We start from the raw sequence: 20799 nt of genomic DNA, 5'->3' as shown, positions 1-20799 counted from the left end.
ATTTACTTGGTTTCCATCTAGTCTAAAGTATTCATCAGTCCCAATTTCCTCGGCCACAAAAGGGAGCTTGGGATACTAACTAACTCGAGATTTTCTAATCAGCAGCAAGAGGTATTGCCCCCTTACTGAGTCTGAATTTCCCAGGAAAGCTTTGAAGCCAATTTCCAGAGCTCTATCTTAGTGACTAAATCACAAAGAGACAAGCTCTCTGCCTTTCAATGACCTTTCCTAGGATCTTAATCAGGCCATGCTTTACTTCCCAGAACGCTGCCGATCAGGCCATTTCAACAGCTGGCCCTTCAGCTCGCCCTTCAGCTCTCCAAAACAGGACACTGCATTAAGCCCTGGAGGCTACAAAGAGCGCATGGAAAACAGATAGGAGACAGACCTTAAGACACCTGTACCCTGGGACACTGGGGAGTCCAGCTTAAATTCCCATCCCTATGTCCTTCCACAGTCTGGCCCAAAAGCAGGAGGGTTGGAACTGGATTATGGCTTCTTGGGGTTTTAAGTTCCAAAAGTATGGGTTAAGGGTTGAAATTAACCAGGTCCCAGTGACAGAGGTTGCTCAGTGACAACTCTCCAAACTGCCAAAAGGGGGCAGTGTAGTGTTATGTTTAAGAGCATGGGCTTGACTCCACACACCTGGGCTTGAAACAGGGCTTTGCCACGAATTAACTGTGTGACTTTGGGTCTCACTTGCCTTCTCTGAAGGTTAAGGGTATACCTTCTTCATACTGTTGAAAGGATGAAATTAAATGTCTGTCTGGTGGCAGACACACAGTACTCATAAAAAGCAGGACACCAGTCTTTAGGGTGTATATGATTGAATATGATAGTCAGATATGACATGGTGTTACCAAATAAAAGAGAGGAGAAGATTAACTCCATTTATTTATTCATTCATTTGTTCATTCAGCCTTTCATTCAAAAGATATCTAGTGAATGTTTACTGTATGTTAGGAAACTTGTGAGGCACACGAAACATAAAGGGAAATAAAAATAGATATGATCTCTGCCTTCATGAAACTTGGTCTTCATAAGGACCCATGTGAACAGAATAATCATACAAACATATGTAAAATTATAAATGTAAAAAGTGAAATAAGGAGAAGGCCATTGACCAAGTCTAGAGGTCAAGAGAAGCCCTCTGTGATGAAATTATAGCTGAGCTAAGATCTGAAGGATGTGTAAGAGTAACCAAAAAAAAGGTAGGGCTTCCCTGGTGGCACAGTGGTTGAGAGTCCGCCTGCCGATGCAGGGGACATGGGTTCATGCCCCGGTCCGGGAAGATCCCACAGGCCGCGGAGTGGCTGGGCCCGTGAGCCATGGCCGCTGAGCCTGCCCATCTGGAGCCTGTCCTCCACAATGGGAGAGGCCACAGCAGTGAGAGGCCCGTGTACCACACATACACAAAAAAAGGTAGAAGGTGCAGGAAAGGCATTTCAGGCAGAAGGAACAACATGAGCAAAGGTTCCAAATCAGAAGGGAGTCTAGAACATCAGAGAAAGGGAGGAAAAGCCAGTGAGGTTGGGTGCGGTCATGGGGTATGAGATCATCTGGAGAGGAAGGCAGGAGCCAGACCACACAAGGCCTTGTAGGCCATGTTAAAGATTTGAGTCTTCATAGTAAGAACAAGGGGGAAGCTGTTAAGATGTAACGTGCTGTATTGGACATCCTTGCTACTTGGCAATGCTTTCCTCTGCTATTTCCTTTCATGGGAATGAAAAGGATAGGGCTTTACACAATTCCTGCTGCAGCCATCCAGGAGAAAGGAGCAAAAAAGTACTCTGCAGCAGGTCTCTTCCCAAGATAGAATGAGTCCCTCTAGATCCTCACTGCCCAAGGAAGAACTAGACAGGAAGAATGTGAATGGGGCAACCAGGGCTGTGAGACTCATCAGAAATTCTATACTGGGTAAATGGGCTGTCACTACAAAGCTAATGTTTTCTGGCTGCTGTGTAGCCAGCCTCCAATTCTCAGCTTCCCTGCACTATCAGATGCTCCTTTGCATTGGACATAATGACTAAGGGACTAATACCTATTAGGCTGGGTGGTGGTGGTGCAGCACTCCTGGGGGCAGGGTTCAGGTTGGCAGGAAGCAGCTCTCAAGTTCTGTGTGCCTTTCTGGTTAGCTGGCTCACAGTACCCGTGGGGCTTGCACTGTTTGCTTGGGGCATATACACACTTAGAAGTGCAAAGTCTTTCCAGTCTCTCCTGTGTGAGGAGAGACACTGGGAGTGAAGATACTGGGCAGCACAGGAATGCTAGAAGTCCCAGAAGGTGGTGGTCGTGTTCTAGCCCTCAGAAGTTTTTGAACTTGGTTGGAAAGAGAAAGGGCCTAAGAGTGCTGGAGCTGCCCATCCAACCCCTCCTCCTGCCTCTCCCAGTCCACAGTCGGGCTAAACAGGAAACCAGGCTTGGGTGCCTGCCAGGGCCCAGGCTAGGGCAGGAAGCTCAGGAAACAAGTGAGAAAGACTCTCCTCAGCATAGAAGAAGGCTGCTCAGAAATCCCTGGGAAGGTAAAATCAACCCAGTTCCTGCTGAACAATCTCCCAGGGGAGGAAGAGACTGGAACTGCCTCTACTCTCCAGCATGGCCAAGTGTGGCACTCACAGGATTCACAGAGCTCAGACCTAGAAGCTTCATAAGGAAAGACAGTGCTGCCTCAGTGAGAACACACTCCAAGTAAGGACCCACCCCTCAGAACCCAGGTCCACTGTGAAGCGGGTTGGGTACATGTGGTCTAAAGACATCCTAGGGCCATCTTGGGTTGATAAGGAAGGAAATGATGGAATAGGGTAAGGGCAGTGGTAGAAAAAGTGGACCTAAAAAAAGAAAGGGCTAGGGATATCTGTAATATCTCTGGGGACAAAGGCAGAGAATTGACAGGGGATCTCTGTTGTCCAAATGTAAAGGAAATTCCTGATGAAATAATGGACTGAGTCACAGACAGAGAACAGACTTGTGGTTGCCAAAGGGGAGGAGGGGTGGGGGAGGGATGGATTAGGAGTTTGGGATTAGCAGATGCAAACTATTTTATATAGAATGGATAAACAACAAGGTCCTACTGTATAGCACAGGGAACTATATTCAATATCGTGTAGTAAACCATAATGGAAAAGAATTTGAAAAAGTATATATATATATATATATATATATATGAATCATTTTGCTGTACAGCAGAAATTAAAACATTATAAATTAACTATACTTGAATGAAAATAAATTTAGAAAAAAAGAATGGACTGAGGCGATAGCCATCAGTGGCTGCTAAAAGCATTATGTGAAAGGCTGATGGAGGGATCAGGCTAACTACACAACTAATCAATCTGAACAACACAAAAAGTAGGACAACCATGTGTCCTGTGCCTCCTGACATGATGCAATAGGAAATACAAGGCACCACCTTAGAAGGATCCTTCACAAAAATGTTGAATCAAAATCTGATCAGGGGCTTCCCTGGTGGTGCAGTGGTTGAGAGTCTGCCTGCTGATGCAGGGGACGCGGGTTCATGCCCTGGTCCAGGAGGATCCCACATGCCGAGGAGCGGCTGGGCCCGTGAGCCATGGCCACTGAGCCTGCTAGTCCGGAGCCTGTGCTCCACAACGGGAGAGGCCACAACAGTGAGAGGCCCGCGTACTGCAAAAAAAAAAAAAAAAAAAAAAAATCTGATCAGACCTTGAGATTTAATTACCACTTTGCAGAAATACAGGATAGGACTATAGATGAAATAATTATTCAGAGTAATCCAGTGGGTGGGTACAGGTGAAATAAGATTAGCCCTAGGTTGATAGTTATTTGAGTGGTTCATTTTACTTTTTTCTCTACTTTATATGTGTTTGAAATTTTCCATGACAAAATGTTTTGAAATTTTGAAGGTCTGCAGACAGGAAACTGCCTCCTTCTCTAGCCCACAGACCTGTGGGAAGAGTAGTTGCAACGTGGACTTTTTCAAATATTTCTTGAGCCCTGAGAGTTGGCCTTTGAGAGTGGAAACAGCAGCAGGACATCCTCCACTAGCCTCAGTATTGGGGTTCTCCAGGAAGGTCTAGTCCACCAACAGGACTCTGAAATAGCCATGGCTGGGATGGAGAGGGCCTCCTCCAGCCCAGGCCCGCTCAGTGGAACCCCCTCTGGGAATCAGTGGGAGCACAGAGCACTTCCATCTCTAGCCCGGCCTGATCAGGGCCCTGTCAAGGAGGCCAAGGACTCTTCTCATTTGGTGATAAGTAGAATAAACCATCTTCTCACCCTCTCCTGTAAGAGCTCCCTTGGGAAGCACATGCAAAAAACGGAAATCACCAACCCCTTAATCACCATCAACTTTTAGATCAGAAATGAGACAGTAATTTGCAGTTCATTTTCATGTGCATGATCTTCTTTATTTATAAAATAAATAAATAAAATAAATAGTCTGAAAGATTAGGAACCTGGCCAAAGGTCATAACAAAAGGGATAGAGCTAGAATGTACCCAGCCAACTTCCTACCAAGGCTGTGCATAGCTCCTGCCCTGGGGCCCATGTCCTTCACTAGCTCTCCCTGATCTCTGCACCCCTCTCAAGGATACTCAGACCAATTCCCCTCATGGGGATTCCCTAAGACTACCTGGCTGCTGTAGCTCAGCCCCTGGCGAACGAAGGATCTGAAACATGAAGTTCCATCAGGAAGTTGATAAGGAGGCTGATAGATGAGCAAACCCTGGGGGCTGACTGGTTCCATTTGGTGCCAATGTTTTCTACCATCCCCCAATTTGGTCTCCCTCCTTGACTCCATGTAATTTTCCCTCCTCTTCCCCAAACTACTTACTAGCCAGCACCGCCTCCCTACGTCATTATCCCCACTTGGCCTTTCTCTAAGCTTATGATCTCCTCTGAGCCAGGGCTGGAAGCAGCAGGCCCGCTGAGAGCAAAGAGGACTTTCTGGAAGCTGAAACCCTCAGGGAACCCCTCTGGGATTTGCAGGAGGCCCAATGGAGGCCCCTCTCACCAGCTGCTGCAATTTACATGCCAATGTGACTGCTGGCTTTCCCACCAGAAGTAGGCCTGCTCCTGGACAGAATAGCTTGTAGCATTTGGTTTTTGTGGTAAGGAGAACGTGAACCCCATGTCTGCCACACAAAGAACAGGACATCCAGGGTGGCACTCTTGCCTCCCTCTAAGCTCCAGATATATATATTTTTTCATCTCCAGGAGGATGTGTGCAAGTCATCCAGTGGTGGAAGATCCAGGTAGGAGTTCTTCATCAGCAGAGCTAAGTTTTTTGCTCACTAAATATTACACATCACAACTCTATTAACAGCTTTTCCAGCCTCACAACAAAGTGGGCAGCACAATCATCAGCTGTGCTATTACCAACAGGAGAGCAGCTGGATTGGCTCTCCCATGCTCTCCTGTGTCTTTCTCTCCTGAAAGCTGACCTTATGGTGCAAAGGGAGAGGATGGAGAAAGGCCAGTTTGTAAGGGACTCAGACTGCAAACTCAGCTGGGAGCCCCCACCCCACTTCTGGGAGCAAGGAGCAAGTCCCTCCTTGTCAGGGCACTCAAGCCCTTTCTCATCCTGTGGTCTGAGCTCAAACATCACTTTCTCATAGGAGCCCTGCCTGACATCCCCAATCTAAGATGCGAGGCTTTATTGTTCTCTCTCATGTCTTTTCTGTCACTTGTCATAGTTTGTCATTGTAATTTTGTTTGTGTGCTTGTTTAGTATCTTTCTTTCCCATTGGATTGCCAGTTCATAAAGGTAGGGACCATGTTTGCTTTATTTATCATATTATTCCTTGTGTCTGGTATAGTGTCTTGCATATATCAGATGCTCAAAAGATATTTTTTGAGTAATAAATGAGTGCCCCAATCCATGTATCCCCCTGACTCTCCCACAATTCCCCACATGTACCTTCTACTCTGCTAACGAACTCCGGCCTAGTCATCCCCCTCTGGGTCTCTCCTGCTCCCCTCTTTAGAATCACCTCCTCCCCACTCTTTTTCTCATTTTTAAAGGATGCAGCTGTAGTCTTCTGTAGTTCTGTTTCATGAGAGCAAGTTTCTTCTTTGTCAGACTGTGAGCTTTGGGAGCAGAAGCTATCTGCCAAGGAGTTAAAAGAGGAGTTGGGGTGATGAGGCTTACAACACAACACATCAACGTGGACACTCCAAATCAGGATATCATATGTATCAAGTTATATGCCACAGGTTATAGAGGCTTTGGGGCTTGGTTGAGAACTCACTAGAATAGTCAGAGAAGGCTTCCTGGAGAAGGGGTGTTTATATGGACCTTTGAAGAATGTGTAGGAGTGGAATAGGCAGAGAAGAAGAGGGGAGAGAATATTTAAGAGGAGGTCTCAAGATGCCAATAGGTGAGGAGAGGTGAAGGGCCTGGCTGGACCTACCAGGAAGAAAGTTGGCATGAATGGTAGAACGCATGGCCACCTGGAAGGGCAAAAACCTAGTGTAGATGCCTCAAAAGCCAGTGGAGAAATTTAAATTGATGCAGAAGAACTGAAATTAAGTCCCAGATGGTGAGGGAAATATCATGGGCTTGGGAATCAGGATACCTGGGTTCTAGTCTAGGCCATGCCAACCTCCAGCTGGGCAATGGCCAAGCCTATTTATCTTTGTGGAATTCTGCTTGCATATCTGTAAAATAGGCAAAAATTATTTTCCCAATCTATTGCACATGGTGGAGTTCAGGTGCTTTGGAAACATCTTTGCATCTACCTTAGAAAGAAATTTAAGATAAGGATAAGACAACTGCATCCATAAACTTCACACAGAGACAATGTATTAAGGCCACAGGACAGGTAGAATGGAGAGTTCACACCTTAGTGAAGGAAAAGAAAGGATGCATGAAGAATGGGGCATTTTTGTGATTGGCCTTGAAAAATAGGAAAGATTAGCAAACACATACTAACAGAAAACTAGGAAAGTGTTGCTCATACTAAGTTCCACAATGAATTTTTTTTTTTTGCGGTACGCGGGCCTCTCACTGTTGTGGCCTCTCCCACTGCAGAGCGCAGGCTCTGGACGCGCAGGCTCAGTGGCCATGGCTCACGGGCCCAGCCGCTCCGCGGCATGTGGGATCTTCCCAGACCAGGGCACGAACCCGTGTCCCCTGCATTGGCAGGCGGACTCTCAACCACTGCGCCACCAGGGAAGCCCCCACAATGAATTTTTTAGGGCATGTTTATATTGCACATACTTAACAGAGCCATGTTTATTGCTAGAATGTTGTTCCTAGCTCCTGCTTTACAAAGACTGTGGCATTTTGCAAAGAGCAATGTGTCTTCTAGGTGCCTGGCCTTTGGCCCAGTTTAGGAATTGCTACCACAGGAAACGAGAGGCAATGGAGTCCAAAGGTAGAAGCACGTCCACACTCCCACCTAACTGCCCTGGTTCCTCCCTGTGAAGCCACAGATAACATGAAGTCTAACCATCTTTCCTTTCTTAACTCCAGTCCTTTAGGCATTTGAAAACCTTAAAATGCTTTTTCTAAGACTGCTGTTGTTTTTATTTTGTTTTGTTTTGTTTTTGCAGGCTGAATAGCCTCAGTTCTTCCAACTATTCTCACAGGACATGGTTTTGACTCTTTCATCATTCTAGTCCCTCCATCTTTTGAATAATGACATCAGCACAAAATGCAGGACTTTAGATGGCACTGACCAGGGCAGAGTAGGACTATCACCTCCTAGGACCTGAACTCCAAATTTCTATTAACGTAGCCTAATAGCACACTAGCTTGTCTGGTGTCTGTGTCACATAGTAGACTTCCATTAAGCATCTGTCCACATAAGCACTAGCTCTCTTTGAAGGTCTGCCATAGTCTACCCACTCACACAGCCTTAGCCTGATTCCTATTTAAATTCCACATTGCTGAATTCAGCCAGCTACATCTCTGAGAATAAGAGTCACATTACACACATGTGGTAGAGTTTCCACTAAATATGAAACCATCACCTCTCTAGCCCCAGTGGACTCTTACCTGTATTAGCAGCCAGCCTAGACCAAGATGTCACTCCAGGTTCTTGCTTTGATTCTACATTGCTAAGGCAAAGGGCTATCTTATTTCATATGTGTCCTGAGTTCAATATAACAATATGTACAGCTACTAAATATGATCATGAAACCTCGACTGACGATAATGTATGTACAATATCAATATTTTGGATAGTGGCAGCCCCACCATAATCTGTACTGGTCAGATCACATGGAGAGGGCTGTGTCTACTTCCGGGGGTGAGAAACTCAAAAGTACCCACTAGAGCAGCCAGGATGACTAGGGATTTGGAAACCAGACTCCAGGAAAATGGTGGAAGGAAAAAGCAAAGCGCTTAGCGTGGGAAAAAGAGTGCTAAGGCTGTATAGCCCACGGTAGGGCCTTTTCCTCGCCAGGAACTGCTGGCTTAAGGATCTCCTCTTATAGCCTACTCCTTCTTCTTGCTCCTTTAGCCAAGGGCTTATAGTTTCATCTTAAGCATGGCCAATGCCTTATGAGATATTTATGAGATCTCTTTCTGAATCTGCCTCTTTTCCCCTCTTACCTGCTCAGCAGAGTCAAGGTTCTTCCCTCTTACATGGCCTGTTTCCAAAGGATTATTTACTTTATATCAAGTCAATACTTCAAAAACCCACACTGAAAATCAGGGGAGGAAAGTTCAGTTTTCTCCATTCATTTCTTTTTTTTTCTTTTTTTTTTTTTTTTTTTTTCTTTTTGCGGTATGCGGGCCTCTCACTGTTGTGGCCTCTCCCGTTGCGGAGCACAGGCTCCGGATGCGCAGGCCCAGTGGCCATGGCTCACGGGCCCAGCCGCTCCGCGGCATATGGGATCCTCCCAGACCGGGGCACGAACCCGTATCCCCTGCATCGGCAGGCGGACTCTCAACCACTGCGCCACCAGGGAGGCCCCCTCCATTCATTTCTTAAAGAACCATATCCTAAGACTCCAAACCTCAGTGAAACAGACTGCTAAGCTGGCTTACATCTCCAAGAGACCTCTTTTCCTGTGTTCTTTGCCTAGGATAACTATGATGATTCAGGGCTTCAAGGATGGCAAGCAGAAGCCTAGAACTGATGTTCCCCCCACTGAAGACTATGGCAGACATGGAAACATAACCATGTCACTGTTTCTCATTGAACCAGGACTCAGCCTCAGGATCTACCTTAACACATGCTCCAGGCAGCCATTACTGATCAATGGGCATTGGCATAAGGGGTGAATAGAACTGAGGCATGAAGCAGCCACACCAGGATTAAAAGTAAAATACAAAATGGGTAAGGTGTACAGTATATGAATTACATCTCAATGAAGCTGTCAAAAAAAAAAAAAAAGAAAAGTTAATGGTGAAAATGCTGATTTCACCAAAGCAGTGTTTAGTAGAGGGGCTTGGGAAGTAAATCCCCCTCAGCATTGTCTTGAGAAAAATGAAGCACCTGACCTCATTTGGTCAGAAGCAAAAATATTTGCTTCTGCATCTGCCAAAGTTCACTAAGAACTTCCTACTGATGGCAACAAGTTCAGACCCTGACACAAAGCAGCAACATCCCATTAGAAACTAGCATAGGGCAAAATGGCGTGACTTATAAAATAGTCTCAAAAGAGCTGGGAAGAATAGAAATCTAGACCCGATCAGAAGAGAGACTAATTTCTAAGTCAGGGTTTCCCAAAGAGTATTCCATGAAACACAATGGTTCTGTAAGACGTTAATAGATGTAACATGAAAAAAGGTTCCATAGTTCTGTAAGTTTGAGAAGCACTAGATTAAACAAAGCTGGAAAATTTCTTTATTGCAGGGCTTCTCAGAGTCATTAAAATGCTAGTAAACATTGTGATAGAATGGAGTTATAGGGTTTCCCAAAGGAATTTGTCTATAGGTACTTTTTCCCCCCATAGAGTATCTCAAAGGACCAATATTCCTAAGAATATACTATAGGAAATGCTGGTCTGAGCCATGCTTGACTGAGAGCTTCACTAATTCCTCTATAAGGATAAAATTGGGAATTAATATGGGAACTATAAATCATTTATAACTTGTACATGTTTAAGTTAACTACATAGTAAAATATATATATGGTTCTCACTCCATAGTTTGGGTGCAGTTAATTCGCTAAAACTTAGTTAAAGTACCCCTTCAGGTATTATTATAAATAGATAGATGGGGTGGACTTCCGTTATGACAGCCAAGAGTCTGGTGATGAAAACAGGCAAAACCAGGACAGGAACCACAGTGGCTGGGCTCATTTCTGCCTGGGTGTGGCTTCTTGTCATACTTAATACTTCCCAGGGCTAGAATGGTCATTCAGAGAACATTCTTTATGGCCATTAGTCCTCTCTTACTTGTGTACACACTCACATACATCATCATCATCACAGAAACTTAAAATTCACCCTCAAGAAACACAACCATCTGATCCTCAGTTTGACATCTCTGAATAACAACAACAAATTCAAGTACATATTTGCTTGAACTAGCTCCTAAGAATGTAAAATCTAGAGGGATCTCCTACTAGCCCCCATCTACCCGTTCTCCAGCCCAGACCCTCTGGGCCCTCTTCCTAGACAACCTCCCCACTCCCTAGAGCCCAGGAGTTCACTCGGCTGCCCCACAGCGAGGCTGATGGGTCATGTGTCAATTTCTGAACTCCAGAGCGGAGCCAGATCCACAGCTGGCTCCAGCTCTGCCCCCTTCCTGCCTTCCTTTCTCCACCCAGATGGCCAGATTCCCACCAGAGTCTCCTAAGGAAACAATGACTTGCGAGCCTGCTGAGCCACGCCTCTTGTTTCCTTCAACCAGCACCTCTGGGTAGCTGCCCTGAGCCTGATTCTGCGCTTCCTGCCTCCTCTGGGGTTCCCTGCACCAGTTCTCCCAGGGTCTGCTGGAAAGCATGAAGCAGCTAAGCCAGGAAGCTGAGTCTCCCATGCCCCCTTTCCAGACACAAGGCTCCATCTGCCCTCACAAGGAGGGTGAAGGGTCCCTGAAGCCCATCAGGTTCAAGTGAGAAAGGCTCTGTTTTCCATCTCTGTTCACTCTGAGCTATAGTCAGTCAAGGGCAGCAGGCAGTTGGGGGTTGGAAATGACTCAGCTTGACTCCCAGCAGACATGGAGTCAGGTAGCCTCCTGGTACCATGTGCCTCCCTGCAGAGGCTACACTTGGGGCGTCTGAGAAGCCAGGTCACCCCTGAGCAATCTCAACCCAGAAGTCTGCTCCTTGGGCACACCTTGCCTGGAAGATAGCACCCTGGGTGCTGTTTCTACACCAAGTGCAGCTTTCCAGGCTGGTCTCAGAGAAGGGAGGTACATGTCCTTTTCCATTCTGACTCTTGCAAGTGAAGCAGTAACTCATATACCCATTCTAGAAGAAATCAGTGAAAGGGCCCAGCTCAACCAATCAGCCAGAAAACCATAGGTTTGACCAGAATGATGGTAAAAGCAAGGCCAGAAACTGCAACAGAAACACTCTCTCAGCCAACAAAGGATTTTATTTTTCCTTTATCAAAGTGCTGCAGGGCGGTGGGGGGGCGGGACAACTTACCATGGCTCCTCACTGCCACCAATTCACTTGCATTCATCAAAGCAGGTTACAGAGGAAAAGTATTCACTGGCAGATGAGCACACTTAGTATCCTTTTGAGGCTGTGGGGCTAGTGTCACTCTGCTATTTGGTTTTTCAATAACCCCAAGGCTGCGGCTTCAGAAGCAGAGCAAAGGAAAACAGCAGCCTTCTCCCATATAAGCAGTCTCTGAAGCCAAGAGGTATACAGACCCCCTCACATTTCCTGGGGTGGTGATGGTACCTCTTGCCATCCAGATATACACGCCAGAAACCTGGGAGTCATTCTGGACTCCCTACCTCTCCACCCCACCTCCAAACAGGTACCACATCCTGCCTATTCCACTTTGTTAGTCTCTGTACCTATGTCCCCTCTCTCTTTCTGCTTTAGTGTAGGCCTTTGTCATCTCTTGCCTAGATTATTATTATACCCACCTTCATATTAGTTTTCCAACCTCCAATCTCACCTTTTCCAATCTCTCAACCACTCCTGGAATGACAGTCCTAAACTCAAATTTGATCATGTTATTTCCTTAACTATAACGCTTTATTCATTCAAATGCACCCTTTCGATTCTGCCTCTATGCCCTTTGCCTGGAACTCTTGTCCTCACCTCCTCTTATTGGTCTGCCAAGTTTCTAGTTCTCTTCTAAGAGCCAGTTCAGCAATGTCTCCTGTGTGAAGCCTTCCCTGACTACTTGATGAAAGGCCTTACTGTTTTCCTTTGGCACTGCTGGGCCTGGTTCTTACTTCTTACAGTGTCCATCACCCTGTCTTGACTGTGTATATCCATCCCTGGAGCAAGAGGCTGTGGTATCGAGCTCAGCACAACAGTTAGCAGAAAGTAGGTTCTTAGTGTTTGTTGACTGAGGAGATGAGCAATAAGGGAGGAGCTGGAGGCCTGAGCAAACCTGATCCTCACTTTGCAGTATAGGAAGAGAGAGAAGGGTGTGCCTCTTCCTAGAACCTGAGAAATGCTACTGGGTCATGAGTTACATGGACCATTAGGAGAATCCACCCTTAAACTGAAGAGTCATTTTACTACAAGGAGATGACTTAAGGCTCCCAGAACACAGAATAGATGTAGGTCAATTTTCCATAGTGGCTTCTTGCTAGCTTTACAATGTTCCCTCTGCCACTTTCAGGAGCCGCTATGACCCGCTCACTAAATTAATGTCCTGACCATCCCCATCCCTGAGTGCAAGGAGTCAGGAGGAGTCTGAAATTCCTTTCCAAGCTCACGTGGTCAAAGGGTCAGAACCTCAGCTTTCCTCATCTTCTCCCAAGCAAGGTGTCCTAGGAATGCCCTACAGTGATCACCACTCTTTCCTAACATGTATCTAAAACCTTCCTGTAGCCATTTGAGCCCATCTTTCTCCTGGCCACCCCCTGGAGAGAACTCACTTATCTTTATCTGTAAAGTACCTGGAACTGAGCATATGCTCGTGAACTATACAACTGAGTTAACAGATAACCTGGGTTTCAGTGAGGCCAGACTAGTATTTCTCTCAAGAGCACAGAGACCCTGTCTGGTGCCATATGTACTTCTTCCCCCCCCCCGCCCCCACCAAATCTCTTCCTCTCCATTACAGCCAAAGAGAAGACATAGACTGTGAGGCTGTACCAACCAGCCCAGCAGACAGACAGTAGGGCCAGAGAGCCTATCCCTGCTGCTCATACAAACAATAGCCCAAATTCAACACAATTGCTCAACAGAGAGCCTTGGACAGCTGGGAGCTTCCCTAGATCAGTAAGGTGTGTGGCTTGGCCATAGAACTGACATACAAGGTGCGCCTATCCCTGTCTTTGCGAAAATCTGTGCTCAGAAACACTCAGGATTGTAGGAGATAGACACAGGAGGAGTGGAACCCAGGGACTAGGTCTCCCAGAGGAGCTCTCATTCCTTTCATAAGGAGACAGAAAGAGACCTTGGGGAGCTCTCAGGGATAGGCCCAGGCCTGGTTCAGCTGCTGCGATGCAGCCGGGCCAATTAAATAATTGGTGTGATGAGGAAAGTAGGGAGGCAGCTCCCCTCAGGTAAACTCTCACCCCAGACAGGAGGCTCCGTGCATCTGTGGCAACAGCAGCAGCAACAGAGCAGGGATCTCTTCCTCTTCCTCCCACTAGCTGAGAGCTAAGGCTTAAATTAGCATCTTGGAAACACCCAGATCTGCTGGCTGCGCCTTCTCTCCTAGCTCCTGCCACTCCCCCTAGGCCTCCTTTTCAAATGCAAGTTTCTCTTTCAAGTAAATTTTAAAAAAGATGTTTTCCACCTAGAATTCATCTCTCCAAGTAAGGAATGGCCTCTGGATTCTTCCAACCACTATGGATGGGAGAGCGTTATTTGATGATCAAGCCCATGTGACAGGCCACTATCGGTACAGCTTGGTCCAGAAAGGGGCAATGATACTGACACAAGCATTGCCTTGTTTCCCTTAGGGCTCAAGGAGACAGCCCCGCCTCGGCCCTCAGAGGGACTCACACTGAGGGGGTGAGCAAGAACAATAACTTCTGCTGAACTGAGAGCTCCAGGAGCCAGGGCTGTGTCTGTGTCTATGTTGCTAACCACTGTGTCCCCAATACCTAGTACAGTACCTGGAACAGAGCTGGTGCTCAATAAATATTTGGTGAATGAATTTGCTGAATCAATTATATCAGGTCACTATGATATTCTTTGGAAGAGTGAGGCGCTATTGTTTAAACTTTGTTTTTGTTTCTTTTTGTGCGGTACGCGGGCCTCTCACTGTTGTGGCCTCTCCCGTTGCGGAGCACAGGCTCCGGACGCACAGGCTCAGCGGCCATGGCTCATGGGCCCAGCCGCTCCGCGGCATGTGGGATCTTCCCAGACCGGGGCACGAACCCCTGTGCCCTGCATCGGCAGGCGGACTCTCAACCACTGCACCACCAGGGAAGCCCTATTGTTTAAACTTTAAAGAAATAGTTTGTCTTCATTTCATAACTGGGAAACTGAGTCCAGAGAAGAGAGATTTCCTAGAGGTCTTAATAAATAATGGCAAAAAACGAAATAGGTCACAGCTGAGTCTGAGACCCTGGTTTTTAAGGTCTACCCAAACACCCCTAAAGGGCCACTTTGCCCTTCTCTTCTGCAGTATGCCAACTTGATTCCTTATGCCCCAGAATCTCCACACAAGATTCTGCTGGTCTCAACAATACAAAGAGCATTTAAGGAGTTCTGGTGATCCTCTAGAGTTTGACCTGGGAACAGTGGTGGAGAGGCAGAGATCTGCAGGGCAATGGCTATGACCCCCAAATGGTGGATGACTGTATTGCTACTTCCATAAGGCTCTCATTCAACCTCAACAAAGTATCCTCTTGCAGAGAATGGCTCTTTTAGCCTTCAAGAAAAGGGTGTGAAGGTGGTCACAGCTTTTCTGATAAGTGCCTCCTTGCTGTAAGCACTTCTACTTCAGAGCCACACAGATCAGAAGCAGCCCAGCAGTCTTCTGAGGACACTACTCGCTCAAACCATCATTGAAAACTTCAGGCAAAAACAGAGGCATCAGGGACAACTGAGAGAACCTGGTGACCCCTTCCTTCTCCCCTCTCCATGGACAGCTATTGCCTCCCTCCTTAGGAAGCCCAGATGCGAGGCAAGAACCAACTCATTGCTTTCTTCTCATTCACTTGGAACTTCTCCTTCATCTGCCCTCCCTTTTGATTCTTGATTAGATACATACAACTGGAAGGGCAATCTAGTTTGACAAGCCAGGTCGGCTGGAAAGATAATTCAGAAAGCAGCGTTCTCTTAGCCCAGCCCAGAGTTCTTCAAGCTCATGGGACAGACTTCTCAACCAGGATTTTCTGGCCCTCAAATAACCCAATGATGGCATCAGGCTAGGAAAAAAGTCCAGCAGCATCTCTCTCCCCAGTTTAATATTACACTTCTGTAGAGCTTCTCTGTTTGGGCTTCTAGAACTAAGTAGACACAAAAGGGGAAAAAAGACACTTATCTCTGGCTAGGTGGCCTCTAATGATTCTCTCTACCATCCCCCAAAAGGTGTGGCTTAGAGTTGGTCATGGGTCCCTGCCAAGGTCTGTCTTGGCTACTGTAATGGATAGATTACTTGCTCAGAAAGCCACAAAGCACATCTGTCAGCCAGGGGCGGGGGTCCCAAGGGCAGAACCTGTCCCTCACCTCCGCCTAACACAGAGGGAAGAGGGTTAGGGAGCCCCAGAGCTTCAAGACCTGGAGAGCTCTGCTCAGCTCTAGCTGAGCTCATAGAATAGGGCATCCACACCTTCAGGTTCCTGGCCTGCCTTGCCTCCTTCCAGCTCCCACCTGGGCTCCAAGGGGGAAAGGAGAAGGAAAAGCAAAGCGAACAGAGCCGGGCACTCCCTCCCTTCTCCCTTTCCTTCTCCCAGTTGGAAAGACGCCGCCGCTAGGCCTCGGCGTCTCTCGCCCGGCGGATGTACAAGCCAGTCAGGTAGACGCCCCGGGACGGTGGCCAATGGGTATGGTCTCCCCTAGGCCGGCCTCCGTGCATCGCCCTCCCCCTTCCATCCCCTCCGCGCCGGCAGCGATGACATCATTCTTCCCTGACTCCGGGACCGCGGACAGGCGGCAGGATCGGCGCCCAGCAAGGACTCCAAGCACATAGGCCTAGGATGCCGGGGGCTCTTCCGAACCGGTGGACACAGGCGGCTCCAGTGCGGCCCCGCCCCCTCTCCTGCCGGTTCCCCAGCTCTCTCATGTGCGCTCCGGATTCTCCATCTCGCCACCGAGCTCTTTCCTTCCCGGCTCCAGCACCCCCAGCCTAGATTGACTGCACTCTCTTCCGGAGAAGAACGGAATTCCCGGGTCCTGCATGGATCCCCTGTCCCCACTCATCCTCTGCCCAGGCCCTGCGTTCCCATCCAAAGCCAGTGAACTGTAGAGGAGGCCCCTCCTCCTCTACAAACCTATTCCCGTCCCTCAGACAGCCTGCTCCTGGCCCCCTCCCCCGCTTTGAGCATCACAGGCCTCTAGGTCTAAACGCCTCCCTACCTCTCATCCCAGTCCCCTGGGCCTGCCACCGTCGGTGCCCCAAGACAGTTCCCTTCCTTTCTCCGCTATGGGCCTCCCTCCACTAACGGTGTGCACCATTGTGCCCCCGCTCGGTTCCATCCGACGGCGCTCCCCGTAACTCCGTTGGCCTGCCTCCGCTGACAGTGCTCTCCGCCCTTACAGGCCCCTCTGCTGTCATCCCACGTATCCTCCCACGGTTTTCTAGTCCTGCAAGTCCCCCTCCCCCGGCGATGCGTTTTCACGGCTCTCTACTCCATCCGAGGCGCCCCCTCCGCACAGTCCCCAAGGCTTGACTCCCTCCCTCCCCCTCAGGCAGCGTCCCCTCCCGGCCCTGGCATGCCCGCCGCCCGCCCCCTCACCAGCGGCTGCATCTCCGAGTGCGCGGTGGGCACCTGGAACCGGTCGATCTCCTCCATCATGGTGCCGGTGGGCTAGGCGGCCGGGGGTCGGGCGCGGCCAGAGACGCCGACGGGACCGCGCGGGGCGGCGGCCCCAGGAGCCGGGTCGGTGGTGCAGACTAGGCCGCCCCGGACCAGTCGGGCAGATGGAGGGTGGGCACGAGGCGGGAGGTTTGCAGGTGGGCTGAGGCCGGCGTGGCTCCGTCAGCTTGCCTAGCGCTACAGCGACCGTGGCCCTGCAGAGCCGCAGGTCTTGCCTCGCCTCCACCTCCGCCGCCGCCTCCTGTCAGCAGCTCAGCCACTGCCGTGACTCTGCAACTCCACTTCCGGGTCCGGGACACCGCCTGATCCTGCATTATTCATGAGGAGGCGGTGTCTGGGCTCACTAGCCCCTCCCACATGCGGGAGTTCCGAAAGGCGCGGCGGCTGGTCGTTTGGCCTTAGGGGGCGGGGCTTAGTGGAGCTGGTGGTTCCCCGAGCGCCCAGCCCCGCCTTCCCCTCGAGCAGGGAGGGGGCATCAGAGGCGCCTGCGCCTTGGCTGCCGGTCAGTTGCTGGTTAACGGCGTCAGGGAGGAGCCGTTTCTATTCTGCGAGGGCGCTGGGACCCACAACGTCGGGTTGTCCCCAAAGAGCCCCTGAGACTGGGAATTGAAGTGAAAGAGAATCCGGATTTCCTGTGCATGATTGAGGGGACGAACAAACTTCTTGTCCTCAGGCGGGGGAGCGTTTTGTAGGCGCTCCAAGTGTTGAGGCGCTTCCTGCTTCTTCGAAGATGCCCCACAAACCACCGCCTCGTAGGCAGGTAACACACACCTCGACCTGCTCTATTCCGACGACCTCTGACCTTCGCTGCCAATGACCACTGATCATACCTCTGCTGCTGACCCTTCCTCTTCCTTTCCCTGTTGACTTCTGTTCCCCTGTGATTCCTGGCCTGTGTTCCTAGTGACCTCTGACCCTGTCCTGCTCTCTCCCACTAATCCTAGCCTCCTCTCCCACACTGCCCCCGACCCATTGTTTCCTACCACTCTTTCACCTGTCGCCTCTCACCGTTCCATTCCCTCACTCCACAGACCCAGCCTGACAGGCCCATCCTCCTTAAACCCCCATCCCCACTCCTACCAATATGTTCCTCATCGTCCTCACGGTCTTGTTGCAAATAAGTAATTTCTCCTGCCCTTTGCTGAGTGCTCAGTGCTGGGCTAGGTGGAGACACTGGCCTTTGGGAACTCACAGGAGAGTACAGGAGAACTGTACCGGAGACGCAGAGCAGATTGTGTGTGGGAGTATGGTTCAGATCTTCTGTGTTATGAGACTTGTGAGGAGAGAGAGTTCAGGCAAAGAAGAAGAGGGCAGAGACCCCTTTCCCATCCCCTTTCACACACGCCTCACTCCAAACTGGCCCCTCCAAACTGTCCTCGTTGCCACCTGGACAGATGTCATCTCTTCTCACAGGAAACCCAAGAGTCACCCCTCTTAACCCACCCAGCTTCACCCTGGAAGGAGAGGTAAGGCCCAGCCTCTCGAGGAGCTCTCTGTGGTGAAGCCACAAGAATCAGTTTTTCAAGAATCAGAATCAGTTTTTCCAAACCGTTTATGAATTATCATCTTGGGACTAATATGCAGTTTCTTGCTTTGTGAGGCAGGGCTTCTACTTACTTATTCTTAAATAAGCACTATCTCAGGCCTAGGTATTTTGAGGTTTGGAGACCAAATCTGTATGCATGCTGTTTGTGACTTTACATATTTGGGTCTGGCCTCCTCCGTATTATTAGCCTTGGCTCCTTTGCTTCTTTCACCTGGCCTTCCATAGCAGGTGCACCCATCATTCTTAGATCTCTGCAACCATGGGGAAGCTGCTATTCCCGTATGGCCTTGCCCTAGTTTTATGTCGGGGTTGAACTGTGTTTTGAAGCTCATGTACTGGGCTTGGGGCTACCGACTTTCAATTTACATGCAGTTTGTTTTAAATTCAGCATTACTGAGGTCTGGTTTACATACAATGAAATGGACCATTTTAGTTGTACATGTTGACAGGTTTTGACGAACCTATATACCACCACAATCAAGATGTAGGACGCTTCCTCTACCCCCAAAAGTTTCCTTGCACCTCGTTCTAGTCCATTCTCCCCAACCTCCCAGCCCCAGGTAACCACTGATCTGCTTTCTGTCACTCCAGATTAGATTTTTCTAGCAGTTTGAACAAGCTTGGGAATCAGTTTCTCCAGCCCATCAGGGGAGACATTAGAGGCTAGGTAAGCTGAGAACAGAGAGAGGTGACAGCAGACAGGAGGCAGAAACCCAGGTCCACTGGCCTTGCACACATCAGCACTGCCCCTTGGAGGGAACGGTTGTTTTAGAACGGGGTAAATATCAGTGTGTGTAGTGTGAGCACAAGCTGGGTTGTGCTGGGTTGTATTCATCACCCTCTTGTCTCATTGAGGCCCAGTCTGTGTCAGTGGTGAGCTGGGTGTGGGACTGCCTTGAGAGCCTTGAGAAGTACCTGTCGTCTGGGAACTCAGTTGGGGAGACAGAACACAGGCATATAAAGATAAGGGAGGATAGGATCCCTGGGGCTGAGAGGGAGAGAGACATGCAGGTTGGAGCAGCATAAAAGCTTCAGGGAGTGGGCAGCTATGACTTGGATGCCCGCAGTAGAGAGGGAAGGTCAGGATTGGGTTTGTTAGGGGGCAGAGAAGCGTTTAAACTCCATTGTTTGTATCGCTGATCAAACCTTTTATTGGCTCCCTCTTGCTCTCAGAATAAAGTCCCAAAAGTCCAACTTGCTTAGTATGGCCTACAAGGCCTTGCCAGGTCTAGCCTTTGCTACCTACCCTACTTCATATCGCATCGTTGCTCTGTGACGATTCCCAGTCCCAGCACACCCTGAACTGCCCTCACTTCCTGGAAAGTGACATCCACACTGTCTTTCTCCTCTAGGCCTTTGAAATTGCTGTTTCCGCTGCCTGCCTGGTACAGTCTTTTCAGTCTGCTGCCACCTGCTCCATGCCACCCTGCCCCAAATCTCTCCATCTCCTGTTCATACGTCACATCTCAGTTTGCCCATCATATTCTCCTATAAGAGATTAAGTCACCTTTCCAGAGGCAGGATAAGGTGGTACCCTCACTAGACTATAAACTCTGATGGCAAGGATGGTCTGTCTCATTCATTGTTGATTCCCCTGAGCCTAGCACAATGCCTGGAATATATTAAATTCTGAAAATGAGTTGAATATGAATTCTGAATGCTTCCAATTGTACTTTGGAAATTTTGATCTGAGTGAGTTTGAAGGATAGAAAGGGTTGAGCCTGGGATGAGAAGATTGGTGGGGAGTGATAACAAGGAAACGTCACTGTAGAAGCATACTTTTCTGGGTTTATGTTTATATCTGCTTTGGTAGCAGGGCTATGAATGGTTCACACTTGAACCACATGTACCCATGCCTTAAGATCTGGGTGTTGGAAATTAAGAGGACAAAAATTCTGATGATATAAATATTCTCATTTGACAATTATTTATTGAGCATCTACTATATGCCAGGTACTGTGCTAGGTATTGGTGATATAGCAACAAAACAAACACAAATCCCTGCTCTCATGGAGCTTATCTTTTAGTTGGAGATAAATTGTCAATAAACAAATAAGTAAAATATATAGTTTATAAGGTGGTGATAGGTGTCAAAAAGAAAAATAAAGCAGGGAAATAGACTAGGAAGTTCAGGGAACCAGAAGATTATGATTTAAACATAGTGGTCAGGGGAGGCCTCACGGAGGTGACATTTGAGAAAGATCTGAAGGAAATGAAGGAATTAGCTATGTGATATCTTGGGGGG

General features: G+C 48.5%; 2 protein-coding genes across 8 annotated transcripts in view; one reads left to right on the top strand and one right to left on the bottom strand.

Moving 5' to 3' along the window:
* The window catches only part of FAM219A (family with sequence similarity 219 member A), a 55180-nt gene extending 37898 nt beyond the window's left edge, over window positions 1-17282 (bottom strand). For 4 of the 6 annotated variants that reach the window (XM_082621674.1, XM_082621675.1, XM_082621677.1 and 1 more), the window contains exon 1: window positions 16928-17282. In XM_082621674.1, coding sequence (XP_082477800.1) covers window positions 16928-16987 — 60 coding nt within the window. In that variant the 5' untranslated portion in view covers window positions 16988-17282. The remainder of the gene's footprint in view (window positions 1-16927) is intronic. The other 2 variants (XM_082621676.1, XM_082621679.1) reach the window with 1 other exon arrangement.
* Window positions 17283-17366: 84 nt separating this feature from the next.
* DNAI1 (dynein axonemal intermediate chain 1) overlaps window positions 17367-20799 on the top strand; it is a 63890-nt gene continuing 60457 nt past the window's right edge. For both annotated transcript variants that reach the window (XM_082621653.1, XM_082621652.1), the window contains exon 1: window positions 17367-17768. In XM_082621653.1, the coding sequence (XP_082477779.1) occupies window positions 17739-17768 (30 nt within the window). In that variant the 5' untranslated portion in view covers window positions 17367-17738. The remainder of the gene's footprint in view (window positions 17769-20799) is intronic.

Source organism: Mesoplodon mirus, assembly GCF_964341445.2.
Source record: "Mesoplodon mirus genome assembly, chromosome: 1".
Lineage (NCBI taxonomy): Eukaryota > Metazoa > Chordata > Mammalia > Artiodactyla > Ziphiidae > Mesoplodon > Mesoplodon mirus.
This window is presented reverse-complemented; position numbering and strand designations above follow the sequence as displayed.